This window comes from Heliangelus exortis, chromosome 6 (genome assembly GCF_036169615.1).
Source record: "Heliangelus exortis chromosome 6, bHelExo1.hap1, whole genome shotgun sequence".
NCBI lineage: Eukaryota > Metazoa > Chordata > Aves > Apodiformes > Trochilidae > Heliangelus > Heliangelus exortis.
Window position 1 is genome coordinate 27,247,291 of NC_092427.1, and position 22,415 is coordinate 27,269,705.

A 22,415-nucleotide genomic window follows, 5' to 3' on the forward strand; every position below is an offset into this window, starting at 1 on the left:
TGTATTTCTAGCATATTTTATTTTATTTTATTTTATTTTATTTTATTTTATTTTATTTTATTTTATTTTATTTTATTTTAAGCACTTGGTTGGCCTGGGAACCAACAGGACATCAGGACAACAACAGTACTGGTGATTATTCCAAGATCACCTGAGAGAAAAGAGCACTCCTCCTTAAATTTATCATGAGGTGATGTTTGGCAGAGCTCATGCCAAATGAGAACCTGAGTCTGTGAGCTCTTTCATCCTATGGTACAATGGTCATGTATAGACCATGACTTCCCTGGGGGCATACCAAGAAAAACATCCACAGCTTGCTTCCCAAGAAGGTGATGTTTCATAAGAAACAGAAATTTGGCCCTTGCTCTGAACAACAGTTTAAGGCCTAGTCTACACCAGGAAATGCTACAAATGCCTCTATTTCTTACCATCATTTGGGTTGATAAAAGTCCTCAGCTAGAAATATTGCTATTAGTTTGACCATAATAATTCATTCCATCTGGCAAACTGCTTTAAGAAATGCTTTACTGTGATGAGAAGCCTGTCCAGCAAGGAGGTCTGCTGGTGTATGTCTGCAGTAAAATTACATTTTCAAATTCTTCCATCTGTAGATACATCCTATCTGGCCAGTTCTGTGCATGGTAGTTTCTCCAATAAGGGAACAGCTACCTCTGCTGAATTAAAGCAGCCTTTTTTTTTTTTTTTTTTTTTTTTTTTGCATCTAAAATAAATAGGGGAGAGAATACCTTAGAAGAAATGTAAATGTCCCCTTTAAGTGTCTTAATGACACTGTAGGGGACAATGCGACATTTAGTTATTGCAGCTTAAACACTTTATATTTTAAAACATCACAATTACTACTCATCACTGTTTCACAACACAGATAATCTATATACATAATATAAATTATCTAAAAGCATATCAAATAGGAAAGTCTGTTCACAGACATGAAAGTTGCCTACGCTGTTCAACCCAATTTACTTTTCAAATTGTACTATAAACTTATGATTCTAAACAGTCAGTTTGAATCCACATGTCCATCATTTTTCACATTGAATGGTTTTATTTAGGCAATGACTCTTATGGACTTAAACAAGATGTGTAGATAACCAGTGCTACATCCTGAAGAATTTGTCCCTTCATCATCAACCTCTGTCTTTGACTGCTGCATATATTATATGCAGAAGGAGATGTTGCATGCAAGCCTGTGAAACTACGTTAATAAATCAAGGATCTCCTGGCTACTGAACTCACAGCTCTGTTCTCTAGTTAGTTCACAAGTATTTCATATCAAAGGGATGCAAATGTGAAGGTTTAGAAGCAAAGAAGTAGCTTTCAAATTTGAGACTAAATAAAGAGCCTGACAAGCAATACTATTAATAATCTACATCACTTTTACCCAGTCTCCCTGAAACTTAAGCATAATACTCTGCAGTGGGACTCCACTTTCACCTCTCCTTCAGGTAGGAGACTCTCTTCAATGATGCAGCACCTACAGAAACTGTATCAGAGTATTTTATGAAAGCAACACCATCAAAATAAATCCAAGTAGCTAGTTCAGGCACAACTTTGCCTCTCCTTCCATTTTTTTCATCACTAGGATGTAGAAGTCTCCTGTTTCCTTCCCTGCAATCCCATGACACATGGCACATTCACATGAAGATCATCTCGGACTATCCCACTGGAAACAGCTTTGTAAGCCCCTTTGCTAGCTGAAGTGCCAGCTAAACTCTCCAGTTTTTGTGTAATGGTGGAGTCACACTCAACAGCTGAGTGGGCCTGAATTTATCCCAGACTCCCACAGCCGGTCAGTTCTCTCAGCAGACAAGGGCTGAAGCCAACCACTTCCCCATCTCCTCCATGCCATTATACACACACACTGAAGCAGACAGCGGGTATCGTGGTCAAATATACAGTACTTTCATGGGCTTTATAAGAGAAAGTAGAATTTTGAAAAGCTCTCACCCTTCTGACTCCGCAACTTAGGCCACGCGTTCACATGGGAATAAGGCACAACCAGGATATCAAATTAATGAAGTCTATTGTCTTCAAACAGCTGAACTGTTTTAGATTAATGATGACTTCTATTCCTGTGTCCTAGTAAAAAGGGGGCCTCGTTTCAGTTCTAGATCACTCCTGGCAAATCAGCTGGGAACATGCAGAACACAATGTACACCAGATTCCAGCACACTGCTGCCTGTCTGCTCTGAGCCATGTCACCAGCGTACATGAAAACAGGCACAGGCCCATCCCACCAAAACTTGTTTTGCTCAGTTTGTTTTTGTTTCAAAAGGTCCTTCAGGGGAAAGAATCTGGTCAAAAATCCAGCCACAATTAAAATTGTTTATATAAAACACACTTGGGGCTTCAATCTGTGGGAGCAATATTTTTAAACGTTTTGTTTTTTGTTTCTGATTTGTTGTTCTGATGTTGGTATGAATAAAGCCAGACAAAAACCCAACCATTAGTGTAACAAATGTAATCCAGATACAATGGGCTAGATTTACAGACCAGCCATGCTTATTCATGGTGTAGCATGAAGATGCATGAGCAAGTTCATCATAACTGGCCAGATTTACAGTTTCCCTGGGGCCCTGTTCCTCTTCAGAGAACACCCCTAGTACAGAAGGCCCATTTGCTGCACGCAGAGCCAGCTCTGTGTCTTTGTTCCTACTTGTCCCAGAGTAGGAATCATTCTAAGGCAGGGCAGCACAAACCTGAACAAAAGCCACCAAGATAAAAGGCTGCAGTCTGCATGAATAAAACCCTCTCTCTTCTCCTGTCTCCTCTCCTTTTTCTCAATAACAGTTTCTGTTATTGTTGCTAAAGTGGAGAAACCTCTACAGATACGGGGACATCTTCCTTTGCTACACCTTTTCAGAGGTTAAGAGAAGCATTTGCCCTGAACCAACCCAGTACCTGCAACCTTCTAGTTATCTAGCAAAGGAAATGGTAGACACAATCCCTTTTACAGTTAGACTCAGCTTTCCTGATGAGATAATTTCCAGAGGAACTCAGCTACCTTTTGAGCATCAAAGTTAGCATCCAGGTTTCCAAGGAAAAATTTGAACACTCACCAGGAAGTGACAGTCACTTGGGGACTTACTGAATCCTTTGAAACTGTAGTTCTATTTCTCCACCCAAAAATTACTTTTGGAAACTCTTATTAAACTGACCCAAAGTTCTATTGAAAATGCATCCTGTAATGTTTGTTTAATACTTTGCTGGCACTAATGTTCCTTCAGTACATTCAAATTTACATATCTTTACCTTTCAGTAAAAATTCATTATTTCTATGTTAGAGAACCCCTCAGCTTTCTTTGGCTCAGTTTTATCATTCTCTGTTGAGTTTGGGTTTTACTGACTACACTAAATGGAATTGTAAATCCAAAGGCAGACAGTGATGTTTTTATTGCTGAGAATTCTTACCTAGATAATTTATTTGACAGTATTGAGGGAGCATGCATGTCACTTCCCACTTCATTTCATTTCATTTCATTTCATTTCATTTCATTTCATTTCATTATTTCATTTCTTAACAGAGCATAAGCAAGAACATGAAAATACGGTTTCTTACAAAGTCTTCTTGTGTTGTTTCTTCACTAGCTACAGGATCTAACCAGAGACTAGTTTTCTAGTCTCATTTCTCATTCAGCAGCAAAGGATAAAAGATCTAGATAATGTGCTGATGAAGGCTGACCTTAAATTGTCTGCCAACTAAAAAAATAAATCTGGCCCTGATTCTCAGAAATAGCTGTCAATTCATCTGAAAGCTGTTCTTTTTAAAGAATCACATCTTGTTCTGGTTCAGATGGTCCTACATAGCCATAGAATTTCAAGAAGAGATAACTAGCCACCACAAGAAGCTCTAGAAGAGCATGAACTTGAGTTAGAACTCTTGCCAAAATTCCAGTGTATTTGGAAAGGTAGATAAGATGCAGAAAGAATTCATAGGTTAATGAATTCAGGCCTGATGCTAAACATCCCTAAATTTAAAAAATGTAAGCTCTTGCTTAGGTCCAACATTGAATAAGGAGCTGGATGCAAACAGAGCAACAAAAACTAACCTTAACAAATAAAACTGAGAAATATTTCAATCCTTTCTGCAAAGGCAAGAACTGCCTAAAAGCTAACCCTGACTCATCAAACTTTTCAGTTTATACCCTCATATATCCGCAATTAAATTTTGGCACTGTTTAACTTAGCGTGAATTAGTAGTTTAGGAATAATTTATTTAGCCCCTGTTGAGATCATCAACAATTTCACAAATGTAACATCTGAAAGGTAGAGGGAATTACAGTTGTATGGCTGAACTGGACAGGGCAGTAAAGTACAGAATGTAAGACTGGAAGCACCAGAAGTTCAGTGGGCATAATCACAATTTCTTCAGTCAACTTCTGGAATGTTGCCTGTTCTTTATCTTCAAATATTTTGGACCAATTTTGGTCTTTTCAGAGACACACATTTGCTAAAAATAGTGAAAAGCAATGTTGCAAATAATGATGTCAAATGTTGGAAACAATGGATAGATATGGGCTCTACTGCAAAGGAATTAGTTCAGTAAGGATTACTTACCCTTCAAAAAGATTTAGCCTTTCAAAACAGAACAAGAAGCATATCTCTCCTACAGCAAAGTGATGTACTCCTTTCAAGTGCTCTAATGCTAGAATTAAACTTCTCCCTGAGAAACTTCAGAAACTTCAGTAACTAGATATGAGACAATCAATGCTCCAGAAAGCAGCAGTGTATTTCACTGCTAAGGCTATAAAATGTTCTGTCATTATTGAATCTTTTTTTTTTTTTCCTCCCCATCAGTTTTTCATTTCATCTACTTTTTTCTCCTATTTTGATCCTGCTTCTTTGCATGGATTTTCTTCTTTGATGGCATATTCTTTCTTCACTTTTGGCTTGTTTTTTTACTGTCATCTGTCCATGTCTCTGCCTCTTCTTCCCTATACGTGAAGCTCTGAATGGTTTAATCCATCATGCACAGCATCCTCTACCCTACTGATGCAATCCCTTCTCCAAGAAATGGTTAGGTTGGTTCTTCTTTTCCTTTTTTTCCCTCACATGCTTTTTTTTTTTTTTCTCTTTCTTTTTGGAAACAAGTTAGAAGTAAGCTGAAGTAGTCAACTAACCATCCTTGCAAGTCACACCACAAACCACTAAGTTCTGAAACAAGTTCCAGAACTTGTTTCCAGAACAGACAGCTACTGTTTTTCTGACTGTGCATGTTCACTTGGTGGCTGAGAGGTAGAACTTTTGTGAATTAACAGTGATTCTCTTCAGTGCATGTCATTATTAGCTTGTGCTATGTGGTGCTACCATGCAGACAATCTTTGAACTAAAAAGTTTAAGGCTGCAAGTTGCTTATGATGATGAAATGTGGTAACAAAAATCTTGCATCCTTTGCAATGCCTTCAAATGTCCCTGCTGATGGCTCTCTGTGATGCCTGTGTTATTCCCTGGGAAAGTTTTAAAATAGGATACAGTTTGTGAATGAAAATATCTAATCTACTCGTGTAAAATTTCATTTTTTGAAAGCAGTCAAGCCCCTTTGGATATGAAGCTGAGGATTTACCGATCCTGGGGCCTAAATCAACGACCAAAAGGCACAAAGCATGAACCATGGTACAGCCAATAGAAAGCTGATACATACTTAGACTCAACCTAAGAGCTGTTCTGAATACACAAGGGTAGACCCTTATGAGGAGATTAAGAGCACAACTACTTTCAGTTTATCAGTCTCTTATGAAAGAAAAATTAATTGGGAGCACAATGACAACAACAGATGAAAGAAATTGATAACACTTCATAAGTCTGATGAGCAAAACATGAGGGGTGAGCCCAAACTGGACACCTGTGTCCTTTTGGGACATCAGTTGATGCAAATCTGAACTTCATATATATTCACCTGTCTCTGAAAACAAATCAATAGCTCAAAGACTTTTGTTACACAAATATCTCTTTTACCTATTTTTACCTACAGCTGCTAGTTGTTTTTAGATTTTAAAACTACAGCTATTTCTGCTGCTACTAAAATTAGCTCACAGTGTCTTTGCAGAGCTGCAGCAAACTTTTTTTTTTTTTTTTTTTTTTTTTGCAAACAAGCTTAATGTTATTCATTTGATAGTCATGCTCTTTATCGTAACTAAGGATATGCAGTAAAGAACAACATTTAAAGGAATGTGGAAAAAACAACTGCACCACTTTGCTGGAGGACATATTTGGTGTTTACTAAGCCCAGGACTACAAAAAGAGGCTGGAACAATGTTGGTTTTTTTTTCCTTATTCTGAATGTGACTTTTGTGCGCGTGCATGAGACAAACATAAGCACACTGGTGAGAGGGAGTCCAAGGAATAGCACTACACTCACAAAACCACAAAGAAACAAAGTTGAACTTCCTAGAATATAGAGCTAACAACCAGCTGCAGCTGAAGGTAAGGAAATGGTATAGCTCTCCAGCCAAAATACCAGGCAGTCACACATGTTCTCTGTATTTGATTTCTTACAAAATGTAAGAGAACCAGGCAGAGGAAAGACATGTTAAATATGACTGAGTCTTCCAGGGATACTCCTGCTGCTGTTCAGCTCGTTAGCTATCCTGGCGTTCTCCCCACTAGGCTCAGCCTGGCTGCTAGGGCAGACCAGCAAGGCAAACAAGAGGTGATACTTTATAAGCACATAGCTGTGTTTCCTGCCTTCTCCCACTGCTCATTGCTTGTGCTTCTGCCTAAAACACTGATTTGTACAAGGCAGGACAAACCTTAAAGGCAAAGACAAGTTTATTGTCTTCCAATAAGATAGAATTCATAACAGTGCTTTTTCATATACATTGTGTTAGAGCTAAGACACACTTGTTGCCTGCCTGAGCACACATGGGAAGCCAGCTTCTCCTCTCTATGGCAGCAATAGCCTTGGGACCAACAGCAAACTTGCTGTGATTCTGGTATTCTTTCCTTGTATTGGGGGGAAGGTGTTATATGAAGGGAATGTGGCAGAGTAGCATTATTTTTCTGATGTACCACCAAAGTCAGCCAATTCATAAGCACAACTGGCTCCCAATTATTCTCTCCATATATAAAGAAGATGCTCAAGAAAGGTTTTCCTTGCCTGGGGACAGAAATGAGCTGTGCAAAGCAGTAATTACTGCTACAAGCTTTATTTGCTATTACTGTATTCAACTTGACCATTATAATCAGCTGAGGTTATCTGTAAGAGAACTGATACGTAAAATATTTCCAGTGAGTAGAGAGAAGGAATGATGGAGAGCCAAAGAATACAATCAGTCATGAACAGAGCTAATGAATAACTGATGTAAGACAATTTCTTTCCAACCAGATACTTCACAGCAAGTTCATTATTTACTGAACAGAATACCTATTTATGAAACTGTATCTATGAGTAACTTCTAGTCTCTAGATCCCTACATACGTGGTTGTAAGTATTTTGTCCTGAATATCTATCTTTTATGTGTCGGAGAGAGTATTTTTTTTCCATTTAGACCGATCAGCAAGGCAAATTATTTATCATGGTCTGGGGTTCTTTTATGCTGTATATGATGCTTGGCAGTCAATCACAAGCCATTGGAATAATTAGGGAACTACAATACAGAATAAAATTTGAATACATGCAAAGTACATAAGATTCTTACATACAATTTTTTTCAGAAAGGAATTTGCTATGGTGTTTTCTGAGCTGCCCCACACCTCATGTACCATTCTGTCACATCACATTAATTATGTTACTGCTTTTACCACTGTGTTTTCCTTTCATATCTGTGAAGAACTGTAAAAATGCAAATTATTCAAGGAAAGATACAGTGTGGTCTAGGAAGAAAGACCTGAAATACAGCTATTACTTCTTACCTGTTGGGAATTCTGTACAGTGAATCCACACTTTTAAGCAGCAGCAAAGAACAAGAAATTATTTGGTAACATACAACTAGCCAATAAAATCATAGCTCTATTAAAGCTGACTCTCAGCTTTTTTCTTACAAAATAACCTGAAATAAAGATACTACCTAATTTTTTCTGATAGTGGTGAAAAGTTAAAAAAAATCTGAATTGCCTCTTTGTTTGCAAAACACAAAATAGAATTTATGAAAACATTTACTATAGTCATTTGTTATGAGAGAACTTTGTGTGCACCCACAAAGCTCTATACCTACTGTACTAATTCAAAGTAAGTTTACTTAGATAAATGGTGTGGGTTTTTTAGAAACAGAAGAGCAATTGTTTAAGAACCACATCAGTTGCCTGAGTAGATCAGTCATCTGAGATACGCTGTTGGGTCAGAGCACCAGTAGATGCAGTACTACAAAGATTAACTACAAAGCAAGAAATGCTAAAAAAAAGTACTCAGACAGACCTGTATGTCATAGACAGAAAATGAAGACAGAAAGAGTGGGCAAACTGCAGCTTGGATCAGTGGTAGACATTACATTTTAAGAGCAGAAACTGAACCCCTGTATGTCTGTATCATTAGACTTTATTAAATTCCTCATATTTCTTACTATTATTTTTCTGGATTTCCCATGAGAGAGATAAGCAGTCTCTTTTTATTGTAATGCAGCCATTATGAACAGAATTTCAGCTTGTGATATATAGAACATGTACTAAGCCATCTCTGGAGAACTTTATTGCAGTTTATCAGTGCAGTTTATTTCCATCTTATTTTATCTTCCACTGTTGATACTAATCAGTCATGGCTGCAGGTCAAATCTTCTTGCATTGGAAACAATCACAATAACCAATGCAGTAGTAAACCAGCCTATAATGCAATTCACTGCCTAAGGCTAAACATAGAGCTAACATGTGTTTAACAAATCAAAGCTTGTATTTATCACTTGTCACTGTTTGTGTCTTTGTCTGTTGGAGGGGAAAAAACAATTAAGAAGCTAAGCTGAGTAAAGAAAAACTTAAAAACAGCTCCATTTCTTTTCAGATTTGTTGGTCTGGCAAAATGCAGTCTGCAAATTGTACCATCAAAGTGTAACAGAATGTTTAACAGAAAGTGTCCATGGGTGAACCAGCTCAGAATACAAGAACCAGCAGTACCAGTTTCAACTGAAAACCTTCCATTAGGATGAGGGAAGTTCAGGTTTTCTGAATCCACATTGGAACCATACTGAAGAACTGAAATACTGAAACTAAGTTACTGCATTTGTCACCCTAATGGTTAGTGAAGCTAACAGGCTCCCATCAGCACAAACCCAGGCAGCAGAAACTCAGGCTTTCCTTAGGACAGGCAGGTGATGGTCCCCCCTGGGGTTGGGTCCCACCATGTGCAATGCAGAGACAGGTTTACTTACACCAGCAAAATCTATCTTCATAAATATACAGCCTCACAACTCTGGCAAGGTAATTATCATTTCTTGTAATGATAGAAGCAAAAATGATTGCATGGAGATGTAGCTTTATTTTCAGCTTATTCTCTCAAGAGACATCCTGAAGACATCTTCTCCTTCCTATGACTTCTACTTACACATTTGTAAGGCAAATTATTTGGAAACATGATTTCTGTTTCCTAAGCTCAAAGGTCAGCATTCATCCCAGTTGTGAAGAGATCAGTAATCTGGTGATACTCAGTCTTTCAAAGGAAAAAGGGAAAGAAGCTAGTTTTGAAGCTAGTTTTTCTCTTGTATATGCCCAGTGAGATTTTGCCTCAAAAGCCCTAGAAAACTACTGCAGCAGAGCCCTTTCCATGGGAATTCATATACAACTCCTGATGATATGAATTCATATCAGCAACTCCTCTGCCCAAGACTTTGAGTGGAACACAGCTAATAGTAATTCCTCTACTATGATAAGTGGCATGTAGTAGAAAAATACTGTGAGATCCCATTGGCTTTCCACATGGCTACTGCATCTTCAGTACAATCAGATGTAACACTACTACTCTGTAACACTAACTTGGCCTTTTCAGTTTTTCCTGTAACATTCAGACTGTCCCATGATCCTGCTATTTTACTTACACTTTATGTGCAAAACAACGACCAACTTTCTACAACCCAGTGTAAAGGCCTTTGAAGTGAAAAAGAGGGCTTTATTTCTGCATTAGCTACAGCTGTTGTAGGATCTTTGTGGAAATTTTCTGATCTATTTTCCCTCTGCCAGTCTACTACTGAGAGCAGGCAGCACGTGCTATCAGACAGCTGGACAACAGGATCTAAGTGACCAACCAGTCCTTTTGACTGATACACAAATATATCAACTCACATCAACCACTTCTTCCCTTTTGTGTTTTGTTCCCCATTAGCTGCACTAGAGCCTCACCTACTGAGACTTTAAGACAAATAAGCAGCCTATTGTTCCTTTTGTGCTTAGCTCCAGACACAGACTACTTCCTTCAGCAGATACCCACACTGACTCATAACTGGGTCATGGACCAGTGCAGAAACTTGTCTGTGCCAACTTCCCTGTTGGTCTCTGGGTTCCAGGTCCACAGTGCTATCCCCAGGCTGAAGGACTACCTCTGCCTGTAACATAGCTTCAAGAGAACTCAGAATCAACCTATAATATTGCAGAATAATGCTTCACTATGAAAAATAAAGGTTTTCACATTGTTTGGACCACCTCGTGGTATTTTCTTTGTGAATAAAAGCTTTTGGAGCCCTACATTATAAAACACGTATATATATTTATATGTGTTCATATTTCAAAAAATATTTGCTATATTGCTAAACATTGCTATTTCACTTGGTTTTCACAACAGGTCTAACAATATTGTCTTCTTAAAAGTATACTTCACACAGTAAGATTGAATACAGATTGAGCTGTGTGTGAAACCGTCTGAATTTGTGAATGCAAGCTGTGCTTTTAAAAGCATCCAAAGAAATTATTATTCCTCAGCAGGTTCACCCCCTTAACAGTTACAAACTGAAGTGTGACCTACATGATCACCTAAGTATCTTCATGCTTAACTAGGAAAGTCCTTATTTCTATATTTGCATGCTTATTCATTGACATGTTTCTTAAATAGTCCAGATCGATGTTGCATTTATCCTTTAAATTCTATTCTTCAATCACTTCCAGTTTTTTTAAAGTCTCTAAATTACTGGCTAATGGCTCCGAATCACATGCTTGCTAAGGGTGTAATTCAGCCAGTTTCTCTCTCTCTGTTTTAACTCAGACACAATGCCTCTGATTTCCAGGAGACTGGTTACAGGGTACCATGCAGTACCCAGTGATAGGAAGGATGACAGAGCCCTGACTCTCAAGAGGATTTGCTGCAATTGAAGACACTGCTCTTTGACAGGTTTATATTTTAACATGTAATAATTTAAGATAGTAATGCACACATCCCTTGCAGTTCCACATCATGGATTCAAAACACACGTGGACAGAGATGCATGCAGAGAGAATAACAGATTTCTCAGCCTGCTGTGTTTACATTCTACATTGGTTTTAGCACGGAAAACACGTTATGCCTGTGTACAAGAATAAATACATTGAATTTGCATTATTTCCTGTAACAGACAGGTCTCTCTATAAATACCTGTCTTCTTACCTTCACACTGTAATTTTTTTTTTAACTGACCTCTGTAAAGTTTAAACATGTACATTGTAGGATTAGGGCTCAAGTATTCAGATAAGTACATATAAATAAAAGGTGTCCCTTTAAATATATAAATAGAAATGTTGATGTGTGACACAAAATCATAAACAACTGATTTTCAGCTACAATCTGGAAATCAATTTTATATTTTGGCTCTAGTTATACATATCACATTACCAACCTGTTTCATCTTAAACTGTGGGAGGCGTTCTATTATCCAGTCCTAAAGTCTCTATTCATGGATTTGCAGGAATACAATGACTACAATAAAAATCAGTATTCTGCTAGCTAATGATTTCCTGGAATATTCAAAGGTAAACCAGTTAAAACTCAATAAGCATCATAATGTTTTACTTCAAGTTTTTAAACTGATACTGACCATGGCAAAAATAATGTATCAGAAAATAAAACAAAGAACATATTGCATAGATTGCAGAATTATTACAGACCTTCCTGCATTGCTGACTGAATCTTTGTGCATGTGAACAAAAAAGTTGCCTTTCATTCTGCCAAACATAAGAGATGTTACTACTGTTTTCTACTTCTGAGGCTAGAAGGCAAAGGAAAGCTGAAGCTCATGAAAGTTAGCTTGATTTTACTAAAACAGTATTTGGATTATTAGCCATGTTTGTAGTAGAAACTTTATTTTAAATATCTTTTTGCTTCTGCCTCTGTGTTGAGGTTAATTAAGAGCTTTTTTGTATTTCCAGGTTGAAAATGTGCAGAAGTTACCTCCTTTATGTTTCCTGCCTTCCAAGGGATTGTTAAAAGACCTCATTAATATATAAACCAAGTTACATGCTGACAACCTGTAATTTATAAATAGGAGAAGACACGTCTCTTTTACTTTACCATATTTCTTCTTACCTCCTTTTTTGTGGGATCTCAAGGGATTTGACAACGGATGGTCTGCAACTGATTGGGATTGGCTAATTGATTGTGAATCATTCATTTCGAGCGACTGTTTCAGAATAAACAGAGAAGCAGAAATTTCATCCAAATCCTTCTGGAATAAAGAATTCTGGTTTAGGCACACATGAAGTATTTTGATTCCCCTCTACCACAATAACTTATAGTTGTGATCTCACAGAAAGCAACCTCTTATTATTATATGACTGCGAAGTGTCGAATGCTAGATTTAAGTTATACAAGATTCTTGTGGCTTTCGACAACACCGACTTAGCACCCATGTCACAAATATTTGTTTACTTTTTCCATTTAACTTATTTATCCCCTTTCCTCATGTGGTTAAATTATAGCATGCACTGTATGCCGATTTCCTCTCATAGTTAATTTGTATCTTTAGAAAAAAGCTATAGGAAGGTATTAATCTGCTTAACATTTCTAAGTACATCATCCAAGGGATTTTGTTTTTTTAATCTTACATATGCTCAGCAGAGTTACTGGCAAAAACTGTACATTTTCTTCATTTCATCCTTTCAACATCAAATGGTAAGCAGCAAAAATTGGATCAGACTTCAAAGACTATGCTGTGCTCCAAGTCACAGAGCGACTCCTCCATTTCACATATTGAATTCGAGCAGGATATCAAAGTGCTACCAAAGAACCTCAGGTCCTTACTAAAAAAGAGGCTCTAACATCTGTAGAAAGTGAAGTGCACAGACAAATCACCTCAGGGAGCAGCTAGCATTTATTCTCAGCAGCAAATTTCCAGCCTTTTGATTCTCTTATTCACTGTACCTCCCTGTCTTTCTACAGAACTAAAGTTCTTAGCAAGCAGGCTTTTGTCTCAAAGACTTCAAAACATCACTAACGGTTTCATGTTCAGATGGCTACGCCAAGCAGCCATGAACACACTGCAGAACTGTGGACTCAGGAATTCGAAGGTATTATGTGATGTTATTTTAGAATATAAACTTACTAGTACCTTTTCCATGTGTTTGTCAAGAAAATCGGGCACCACAAGAGAACACTGGCTACTGGTTTTTTGCCTAAAAGCAAAGAAAAATAAAACAAGTAGTTTAAATATTGTAATTTCTTCATGGCAAAAAAAGGTTTACTGGCATATGCACTCTTTGTTGATTTTTCCTTCTCCCCCTCCCCCAAGTTCTAAATATGCACATACAATCAATTCAGAGAAAACACAGATCAGTCCCGTTTCCTCTTATAAGGAAATGCATGCTATTAAACACAGTAACAGGCTACAAGCAATGAATTTGTCATTAAAAAGTTGTGGATACATGCATATCTGTAAAATGAATTTATGAGAATTCTGTGAAATTAAAGCAATGTATTAAAATTAATTTTACAAGATTTGCACAAAACTGTTTTTCCAGGACTGTGAAAACCTGCTTACATAGAATTCAAACTTAAGACACTCAAAGCCTGACAGATGAGGAAGAATTGAAACACATGCCTTTTTCTTCTCCTAAAGCCATTCAGGCTAAGCAGACCCAGGAGTAACAGTTCTTACATTCTTGGTGTGTATCTGTTATTACCTTACCATCACATTATGTCACCATACCAATACTAAAGACCAATTCCTGTTTTCATTAATGCTAATTAAAAAAACATAAAAACCTTCTGCAGGCCCTGATCCTTGCTGGCAGGCCTCTGAAATCAAAGAATCTCTTCAATAGTAAAGCCCACCCAGACAGAAATTCTGCTCCAGAATCTTTAGTTACATAAAACAAACAAACAAAAAAAATGCTACCAGTTTCATTTGATGGATAAAAAACTGAAGTTCACAGAGATTATCTGACATGCTTAGGGTCTTAAACCTGGGATTAAAAGCAACTTTCTGACTGTCAAAACAGGCCTCAGCCACTGCATCACTAGTCACCAACCCCTTCACAATCTTTCTCAAAATTCAAGAAATGGTAGTTGTATTTCTACTTATAGACAAAAATATCTGAAATCTAAGCTACAATCATAGATTGTCGTTCAGACATATGTGTCACGATTTTTTTCATAGATGTGTAAAAGCTTCTCAAGATACTAAGTAGTTCTTTCAGTTTTACACTACAAATGAAGACATTTCAGCTCTTTCAGTCACAGTTCTAGGGGGATATAAGGAACAAAAACTGATTTACTGATTAAAAAATGCGACTTATGTTATCTCAAATGTAATTTCCATCTTTAAGCCAGCTTCATCAGTTATAAATTGCTCACATAGCAATAGAACTACATACCTGATTTTAATAAAAAGGCTACATGTGACTTCTACCTTTCAAAATGCTTCAAATTAAAATAACACTACTTTAGGACTTGAAATATTTTAGACTATTATGCACTGAATCTGATAGCTTTATGTTACTATTCATATTTACGCACCATCCATTTATACTACATTGAATATCAGAAAAAGACTTGTTCACAGAAAAAGTGGTTAAACATTGGAACAGGCTGCCCAGGGAGGTCATGGAGGTACCATCCCTGGAGGTGTTCAAAAGACACGTAGAAGAGGTGCTACAGTGAATGGTTTAGTGATTAAGGGCTGCAGGGAGGATGGTTGGACTTATGATCTTAGAGGTCTTTTCCAGCCTTGATGATTCTATGATTCTATATGTATGAGATATTACATTTATTTTGTGACATCCACAGAGGCTACTGAAGCCTTACTATTCCAAGCCTTAATTATAAACAGAGTTTAGGGTCTTAGGTTAATCAAGTGTGTCTGAATGTGTCACCCCAGCTCAAGACCACTGACTTCAGTTCTTTCAAACTGAGCCTGAGATGGCTTTGGAAACAAGATGAAGCATTCACAAACATTCAATTTCTATGTAATGTTGCAGTTTTGTGAGTAAAGCTTGCATCTGCTTGTCAGGTTTGGGGAATTTAAAGCCCCCCTTTTCTTTGACACTTCTGCCTTAAACTGTAGTTTGAATTTAAACTGGTGTTTTCCTTGGAGGAAGTTGAGAGATCCATTTTAAAAATGCATTCTCACATTGTACTGGCACACTCCTTGTTTAGGAACAAATAAATAATGCCTAGGACTGCATCTGACATCATATTTCTGCATGTACCATATTACCTGTAAAGTTCTTTATTACTCTTTCTCTTGTGCATATATTATTTAGATAACTTTATTCTGTGGGATTAGTTAGATAACTTGCCACTTTTCCATAAAATTACTGAAGCCTTTCTTGATGTGATTCATTCCTCCAGCATCCAATATTGCAGGAAATAAACCAAATATGGGCTAAAAATTATGAATAATTTGCAAGTATCATTGTGGTGGATGTCAAAATAAAAATCTGCTGTTGGATTAGCATGTTGTGAATGGCCTACAATTCCAAAGTGAACTGAATCATCATCATATTCAGATTTTGGGGTGGTTTAGATCTGGATATAAATCTGCAGCTTGAATTAATCTCTACATTCTATTAAAAAAATACCTATAATTTAGTATGGTTTTGCCAGAGCTAGAACATTGTCTAAATGATTCAAATATGAAGGTGAACTTCCTTCTGTAGAGCTAACAAAAATCAGCCTCTGGAAATTCTGAAACCATCAGACCCCAAGTATGCATCAGCAGCCCAGTGATGATGTGCACCTGATGTAGATATAGTGCAACCAGTACAATTAATTTGAAGTTGAGTTGTATTTAATGCAAGGTGTGCTATCCCTCCATGGAATATACTGCTGCTGATATAAGTATGTGCTTCATGGTTACTAGCTTTTACTCACAAGCTTTTCAATATTTTTTTCCCACTGTCCTGTTGAAAAAGGGGAGTGACAAAGTGGCTTGCTGAGCACCTGGTTGTCAGCCAGGTCAACACACCACAATATTAAACAGGCAGGGAACAGTTCTGAAAATACGGCACAAACTGTAGATGCTGAGAACCTTGAAATCAGTGCCTCAGCTATTCTGAAAATCTTGCTAGGATGCAACATGAAAGATGCAAAAGCAACAGGAGGGCACCTCAGCAGCAGTTAGTTCACATAAGCCAGTAGGGAAAGCTAACATTTCAAATGTGCCATCTGAGGATGATTTTGAGGTACAGGATAATTTCAGGTATCTTTGAAGAAAATGCTTGTCCTATGGTTTCCAAAAATGTTTCTTTTCCACATGTGCAGGAAAGAAGAATTTGCATCAGAGAGATGGGAAGGATGCAAGAGATGCACCTTCATATGCCTGTTTTCAGTCAGTCAATATGATCATTTGCTGATGAATGCTCAGCTACTGAGGTATTATATGCCCCATTCTTCACATATGGACTGTCTACTAATCACTCAGTTACCAAGAAGGATTGACAGAAAGAGCAACATCAACTCTTCAGGTCTGTCTGCACATCTGTATAGTGTATTGCCACACTAGCCTTAGCTTTGAAAGCAGTCAGACCATACCAGCATAAAACTAGTAGCACAGACTAATTTATGCTGGAGAAAAATAGCAAGTTTTGGAGCTATTCTGGCCACTTGTGTAAGTCATGGAATTTGGAATTTTGTCTTTTAAATGGTTTGGAATATGTCAGAAACACTCCGAGGAAGACTACAGCTCATTTTGCAGAAACAATGTATTCCTGAATAGAACAAATTTAAACCTTTCAGCATGGGTAGAAGAAAATTCCAAAGGAATGGGAGGGAGGAGGAAAAAAATCCACTATAACACTGAAAAAATCTGCACAGATTTCCATTTACACCTTTATAAGTCAGGAGTAACTATCTGAATTTATAAACTGTAATTAGATGTTCAAATAATAGTGGAATCAGGCCCGATGTGTTCCACTGCATGCCACAGGAATTGCAGACCTGATCACAAATACAAAAATGGAGCAATTAAAGCAAAGAAGAATATATTTTATTTTAAAAGCTTTTACTGTAGAAAGAAATGAAAATTCATATTAAAAAGATGACACATATAGGAAATTGTAATGGAGTCTTGACAGAAACTGAAATTATCCAAAGAGTCCAACCTTTCTTGGCAAAATCATTGTCTAGAGAAGATGGACCATCACCCTATCCAGCTGAATCTTAGAAGTGTCCAATGCTGCAAAATCCACCACTTCTCTGGGAGCTTAGATAAACTCTACAACAACTTTTATACTTCCTAAACTGATGTAACAACTGTAGCTGGCACTAAGAGGCTATAAAACTGACTGACTTGCAATGCCAAACCCACTGGCACAGAAGTCACTCTATTTATAAATCATAAAAAGAACCTTGGCAAATTATCTAAGCCATCATAATTTTCAGAGAAAAAACACCTATTTTTTCTAATTTTTTTTGTCGTAAGCTTATCTTAGCTCATTTTTAAAACCTACAGTGATGGAGATGCCAAAACTTCCCAAGGTAACCTACGCAGGGCTTAAGTCAGCTTACCATCATGGAGCTTTTCTTGATGTCTAATTTAACTCTCCTGTGTCCACTATTTCTTGTCTGCTTCTCAATGGAGAACAGTTTGCTCCCTTCCTTCTCACACCAGCCTTTCATGATTTGAGAGGAGATACCACATTTACCCTTAGCTTGCTATATCCCTTAGAGATCTCCCCTTATAATTTTTTATAGAGATGTTACCATGTTTGTTGCTTATTTTCTTAAAGTGTGGTATATACTAATATACTAAACTAACTGTGGTTTTCACAGAGATGAGAAAATGTGACACAAATGTGATGTAGCATGTATCCTCCTTGCTACTATTCAATGTAAGCTTTGGAGCAGGATGTCATTACTAACAGACATTAACTTTGTGGTTCATTCAAGTCCACCTACCTCTGTTTCTAATTCTAATCGTGTCATCTGAAGCCCTTGTAGCCATCACTTACCATTGGTCAAGCCATTAATGAGAAGAAATTGACCCATTTTTGGAACCTGACTTTCAGATGCACACATACAGAGAAACACTGATTGTTATTCTTTGTCTATAACTTTCCAAACACCTAAGTTGGTAAGCCTGCATAGTTTTGTTCAGGCTTTATTATCCAATCATGATTACCTGTCTCCTGAATTTCATGAGTTTTACTAAAATGAATGGTTTCTGAGAATCTACACTGACCAAAAAAAATCACAATTAATTCAACTGAAGAGGGTAAACTGCTGTTAATGTCTGATGTCTTCTAACATCCATCCTTAACACTCAGAGCTCCATAACGAAACAAAAGAGCAAGGGATGCTCACCAACACACAGTTATGACATAACTCATTTGTAACCAAGTCACTGTGTGGAAGTAATGCTTTCTGCTGTACTACATAGTATAAGGCCACTGAATACATACATATAAAGCCAATATATCATGCTGTTTAGCAGTCAGTGAGCTATGGTTCAGTGAGCTAAAGGAACAAAAGAACAATACAGAAAGTTTATTCCAGGATAAGTATCAGATCAGTATTATTTAACACAATTTTTGTTTGAGAGGGAAATGGAAAAGAAGATGCTGGAACATGCAGGTTACAGCTGCTTTGACAAGATTCTAAAAGGATTTAAACACATTTGAGGATGACAGCTCTGTCTGAACAAGAACATGAACAGTGTAGCATAGATTAAGGTCCTTAGTCAGTGAACTGTAGATTATCCTGCTAAGAACAAGAAAATTTATCAAAAATATATCCACTACAGATCTGTCAGTCTAGTAAGTTAAAAAAAAATCACAGGACATTTTAGAAAATCACTTCTTCCTTCTCCACAGATTATTCCTAATTAGCTCAAGAGATCCCTAATCCTAATTTGAAAATGTAGAGATGCCACAGAAAGATGAAGCATCTTTGATTTCATGGCTGATGTATGGGCTGGCCTCACACGGTCACAACTCCTCCCTTCTCTGCTGCCTCTTCAGCTCTCTGAAAAATGGTGAATCTGTTCCACAAGTTTTTAAAAAGGTCTCTGAAAGGTTTTCACTTCCCTTATGTGAATTAGTCTTGACCATGACTGGCTCTTAAAAATAATCCTGCCCTTTTAAAGGCTTTAATGAGCTAGTTTGAGACAGAGTTTGATTGTGACTGGGTTCCTTCACGTCATGCAGGCCTGCAGGTTACTCTCAGTGCTGATGATGTCAAGGCCTGGCAAGTGTCACATGGACAGCCTGGCTTTTGGGGGGCAAATTCAGACTTTGTGTCAGCCTCCCAGGTGTACAATTAATCCCATGAGCCTTTTTTGGAGTCACAGGCAACCTCACAGCTCTTTTTTCAATAAGACTAAGTCACTTCCCTGCTAACATTTACATTATTTTCCTATACTTGTATTCCCATCAGAGGTATCTGATAGTTCTTAATGCATCTTTAGCTACTTGTGACATCATCTTCATGCAGGAAAGATTTTTGCATTTCAGCAGTTAACACTGGTTTTCAAGCCAGGAATATAAAACCAGGAACTTTAACAAGCCGTGTTAAATGAACTAATCTGTGCATTTAATTAGCATCCTACATCATTCATTAGCTAGAGTTTGCTTATGTTCTGCACTCACTGACTGAAGAGTGTGAACTAGGTGTAGAGATTCAGCTACCTTGAAGGAAAACTGAGTGTTTTATATGTTTTATAACACTGTGACTTCTTTTTTAGAAGGTCTTGAAAAAGGAGCAGGTTGTCATACATTTAAATGCATAGTTATATTCCTGAGCCTACAACAAAACTATATGATTTTCCTTTCTGATCCTGAGTACCTTTAAGCCCATTTTTCATTTCAGAAAAGTAAAACTTAAAAAAGTAACAAAACAAAAAACAAAACAAAACAAAAAAAAAAACCCACAAAAAACCCAAAAAAACAAAACAAACAAACAAACAAACAAAAAAAAAAAAAAAAAAAAAAAAAAAAAAACACAAAAAAAAAAAAAAAAGAAAGGAAATTGAAATAGTATCTTAAGTATCTTATTATTCTATACTTCAGTTCTATGGTATGTAAAGCCAGGCTGTCTTCTCTAGGGATAGATTACCAGTTTCTGTGTTAAACATCTGCACTATTATTCAGCAGCCTTCCTGCTTCCTACAATTTTCCTGTATGACTGAGCAGTATATGCCTAAAACATAACAGCCCAGTAACAGCTACATGTTCAAGTGAGATTCAATTTATGGGAATTAAGTTACTAAATTTAGTCCTAAAATTCTTAACATCAACTGTGAAATGCTGAACATTTTCAAGTCTCACAGGAATCACTGAACCAGAGGCCATTGCTGAGAAATTTATAGGATTAGGCAAATTATTTGCAATATCTGTTGGGACTCAACTTGAGAACAGCCAGCAGTGGTGGCATTTAGCAACTCCAGGCAAAAGAAAGTATCTGTTTATTCATCTGTCTGATTGTGCATAGCAGTCAGGACTGGGTGCAAGACCTGAATAGTCAATATATTTTACAAGGACATCTTCAGGCCAGATATTTAAAGGCATTGGGACATTGATTTCAATGTAAGTTCAGTGCCTGAACATCTTTAAAGTCTGCCTGTATATTTGTGCTTCACAGAGCCCAAATTCATCTCAATAGTTACTGAACCATTAAATCTTCACGAGCCTGAAGGAATGTACAATTAGGCAAGCAGCATCTATTCCAGAAAAATACATTAGTTTGGAAAGCAAGAAGGAATTCCAGAAACAAAAAGGGCAAGAAAACCATTCCTGGCCAGCTACACATAAAACAGACAAAGGAAAAAGTTTCAAGATGCTGTGTGGTTCCAAACAGGTCCATGTCAAAGCTATAGTTCACTAAAAAAAAAAAAAAAAGTATAATTTGGGATGCCAGAGAAAACTGCTAATAGCTTATTAGCTCTTGCTTTAGACCATGAGATCATCAGTAGTTCTAAAGAGATCACAGATACACAACCCTTAAGTACTTAAGAAGCAGTGGTAGCTGCATGCAGATGAAGGGAATCATAAATTAGGAAACTCATTGCCCCATTGAGCAGTGAGGCAGCCCAAGGACAGAGCTACGACTGCAAATTGCAGAGGGCTCATTCTATTCCCTGAGAATAACTACCAAAACCCATTTATTTATTTAGCCCTTCTTCGATGGCCTGAAACAGCTTCTTGCTGAAAACATACTACTGCAAGGGACAGATTCTGGAGCACTGTTAACTTACACGAATTCAGGTGGTTACACCTGAATAAAATCCTATAGTAGTGCACCAGAGCATCTAGTAGACATTACTTGATCTAAATCAACCAAAGTTAGCATGAAAGTTGATATAACTCAATCAATGTTCTGAGCATACAGAGAGAAAGAAATGCCATTTTGGAGAAGTTAATGGTTGTTTTATAAAACAAACACGTTCTTAATGGATTAACAGCATCTAGTTACAGTTAAGCAAGTAACTTGCTCAGCAAACTCTTAAAAGGTGTAATAAAACATGCATTTATATGCTATATAGAAAGCATAAAAAATAACAGAAGTAAGAACTAGAAGAAGCACTGAGATGTCCTCATGCCCAAGCCACAGCAGGGCATGTCCACATGCCCAGCCACTCTTAGTCACTGAAATTTGCTAATCAAAGGGACTGATCCAGTAAATGCAGCCACCTTTCCCAGAACACTGCTGGAGAGATTGACTTTAGCAGACAACAGCTAAAGACTTAACAAATCCCTCTTGCCTCTCCTACTCAAGGAAGGGTCAGAGGGCCATGTCTGGAGTGACACATTTGATAAGGTTGGAGGGACTGGCTAACCTACAGGTACTCATCCTCAGAAAATGGCAAATTCTCTAAGAGCTGACTGAATCATGATGACACACCTGCTTCTTTCAGATCTAATGTGTGGAAAATTACTTCTGTTAGATAATAGACAGCAAAAGAATCAACTCACCCATGGTCTTCACAGCCAAAATCAGAAGTAGAGCAGCTGCTCACAAGTTGAGGATCCGCTACACAACCAGTGCTGTTTTTCAGTCTTGTGTAGTTTTTACGAACAATATATCCCCTAAAAGCTAAAAAAAAACCATCAAACAACCCAGCTATGAATCAGAGAAAAATTCT

At 37.3% G+C, this 22,415-nt stretch overlaps 1 protein-coding gene across 1 annotated transcript in view; it reads right to left on the reverse strand.

Annotated features, from left to right (window-relative positions):
* Positions 1–22,415, reverse strand: part of MYO3B (myosin IIIB) — a 183,510-nt gene that overhangs the window by 25,020 nt on the left and 136,075 nt on the right. Inside the window, exons 31-33 of the mRNA XM_071747394.1 lie at positions 22,246–22,366; positions 13,449–13,512; positions 12,428–12,566 (exon numbers count right to left, since the gene is read on the reverse strand). Of these exons, the coding sequence (XP_071603495.1) occupies positions 12,428–12,566; positions 13,449–13,512; positions 22,246–22,366 (324 nt within the window). The remainder of the gene's footprint in view (positions 1–12,427; positions 12,567–13,448; positions 13,513–22,245; positions 22,367–22,415) is intronic.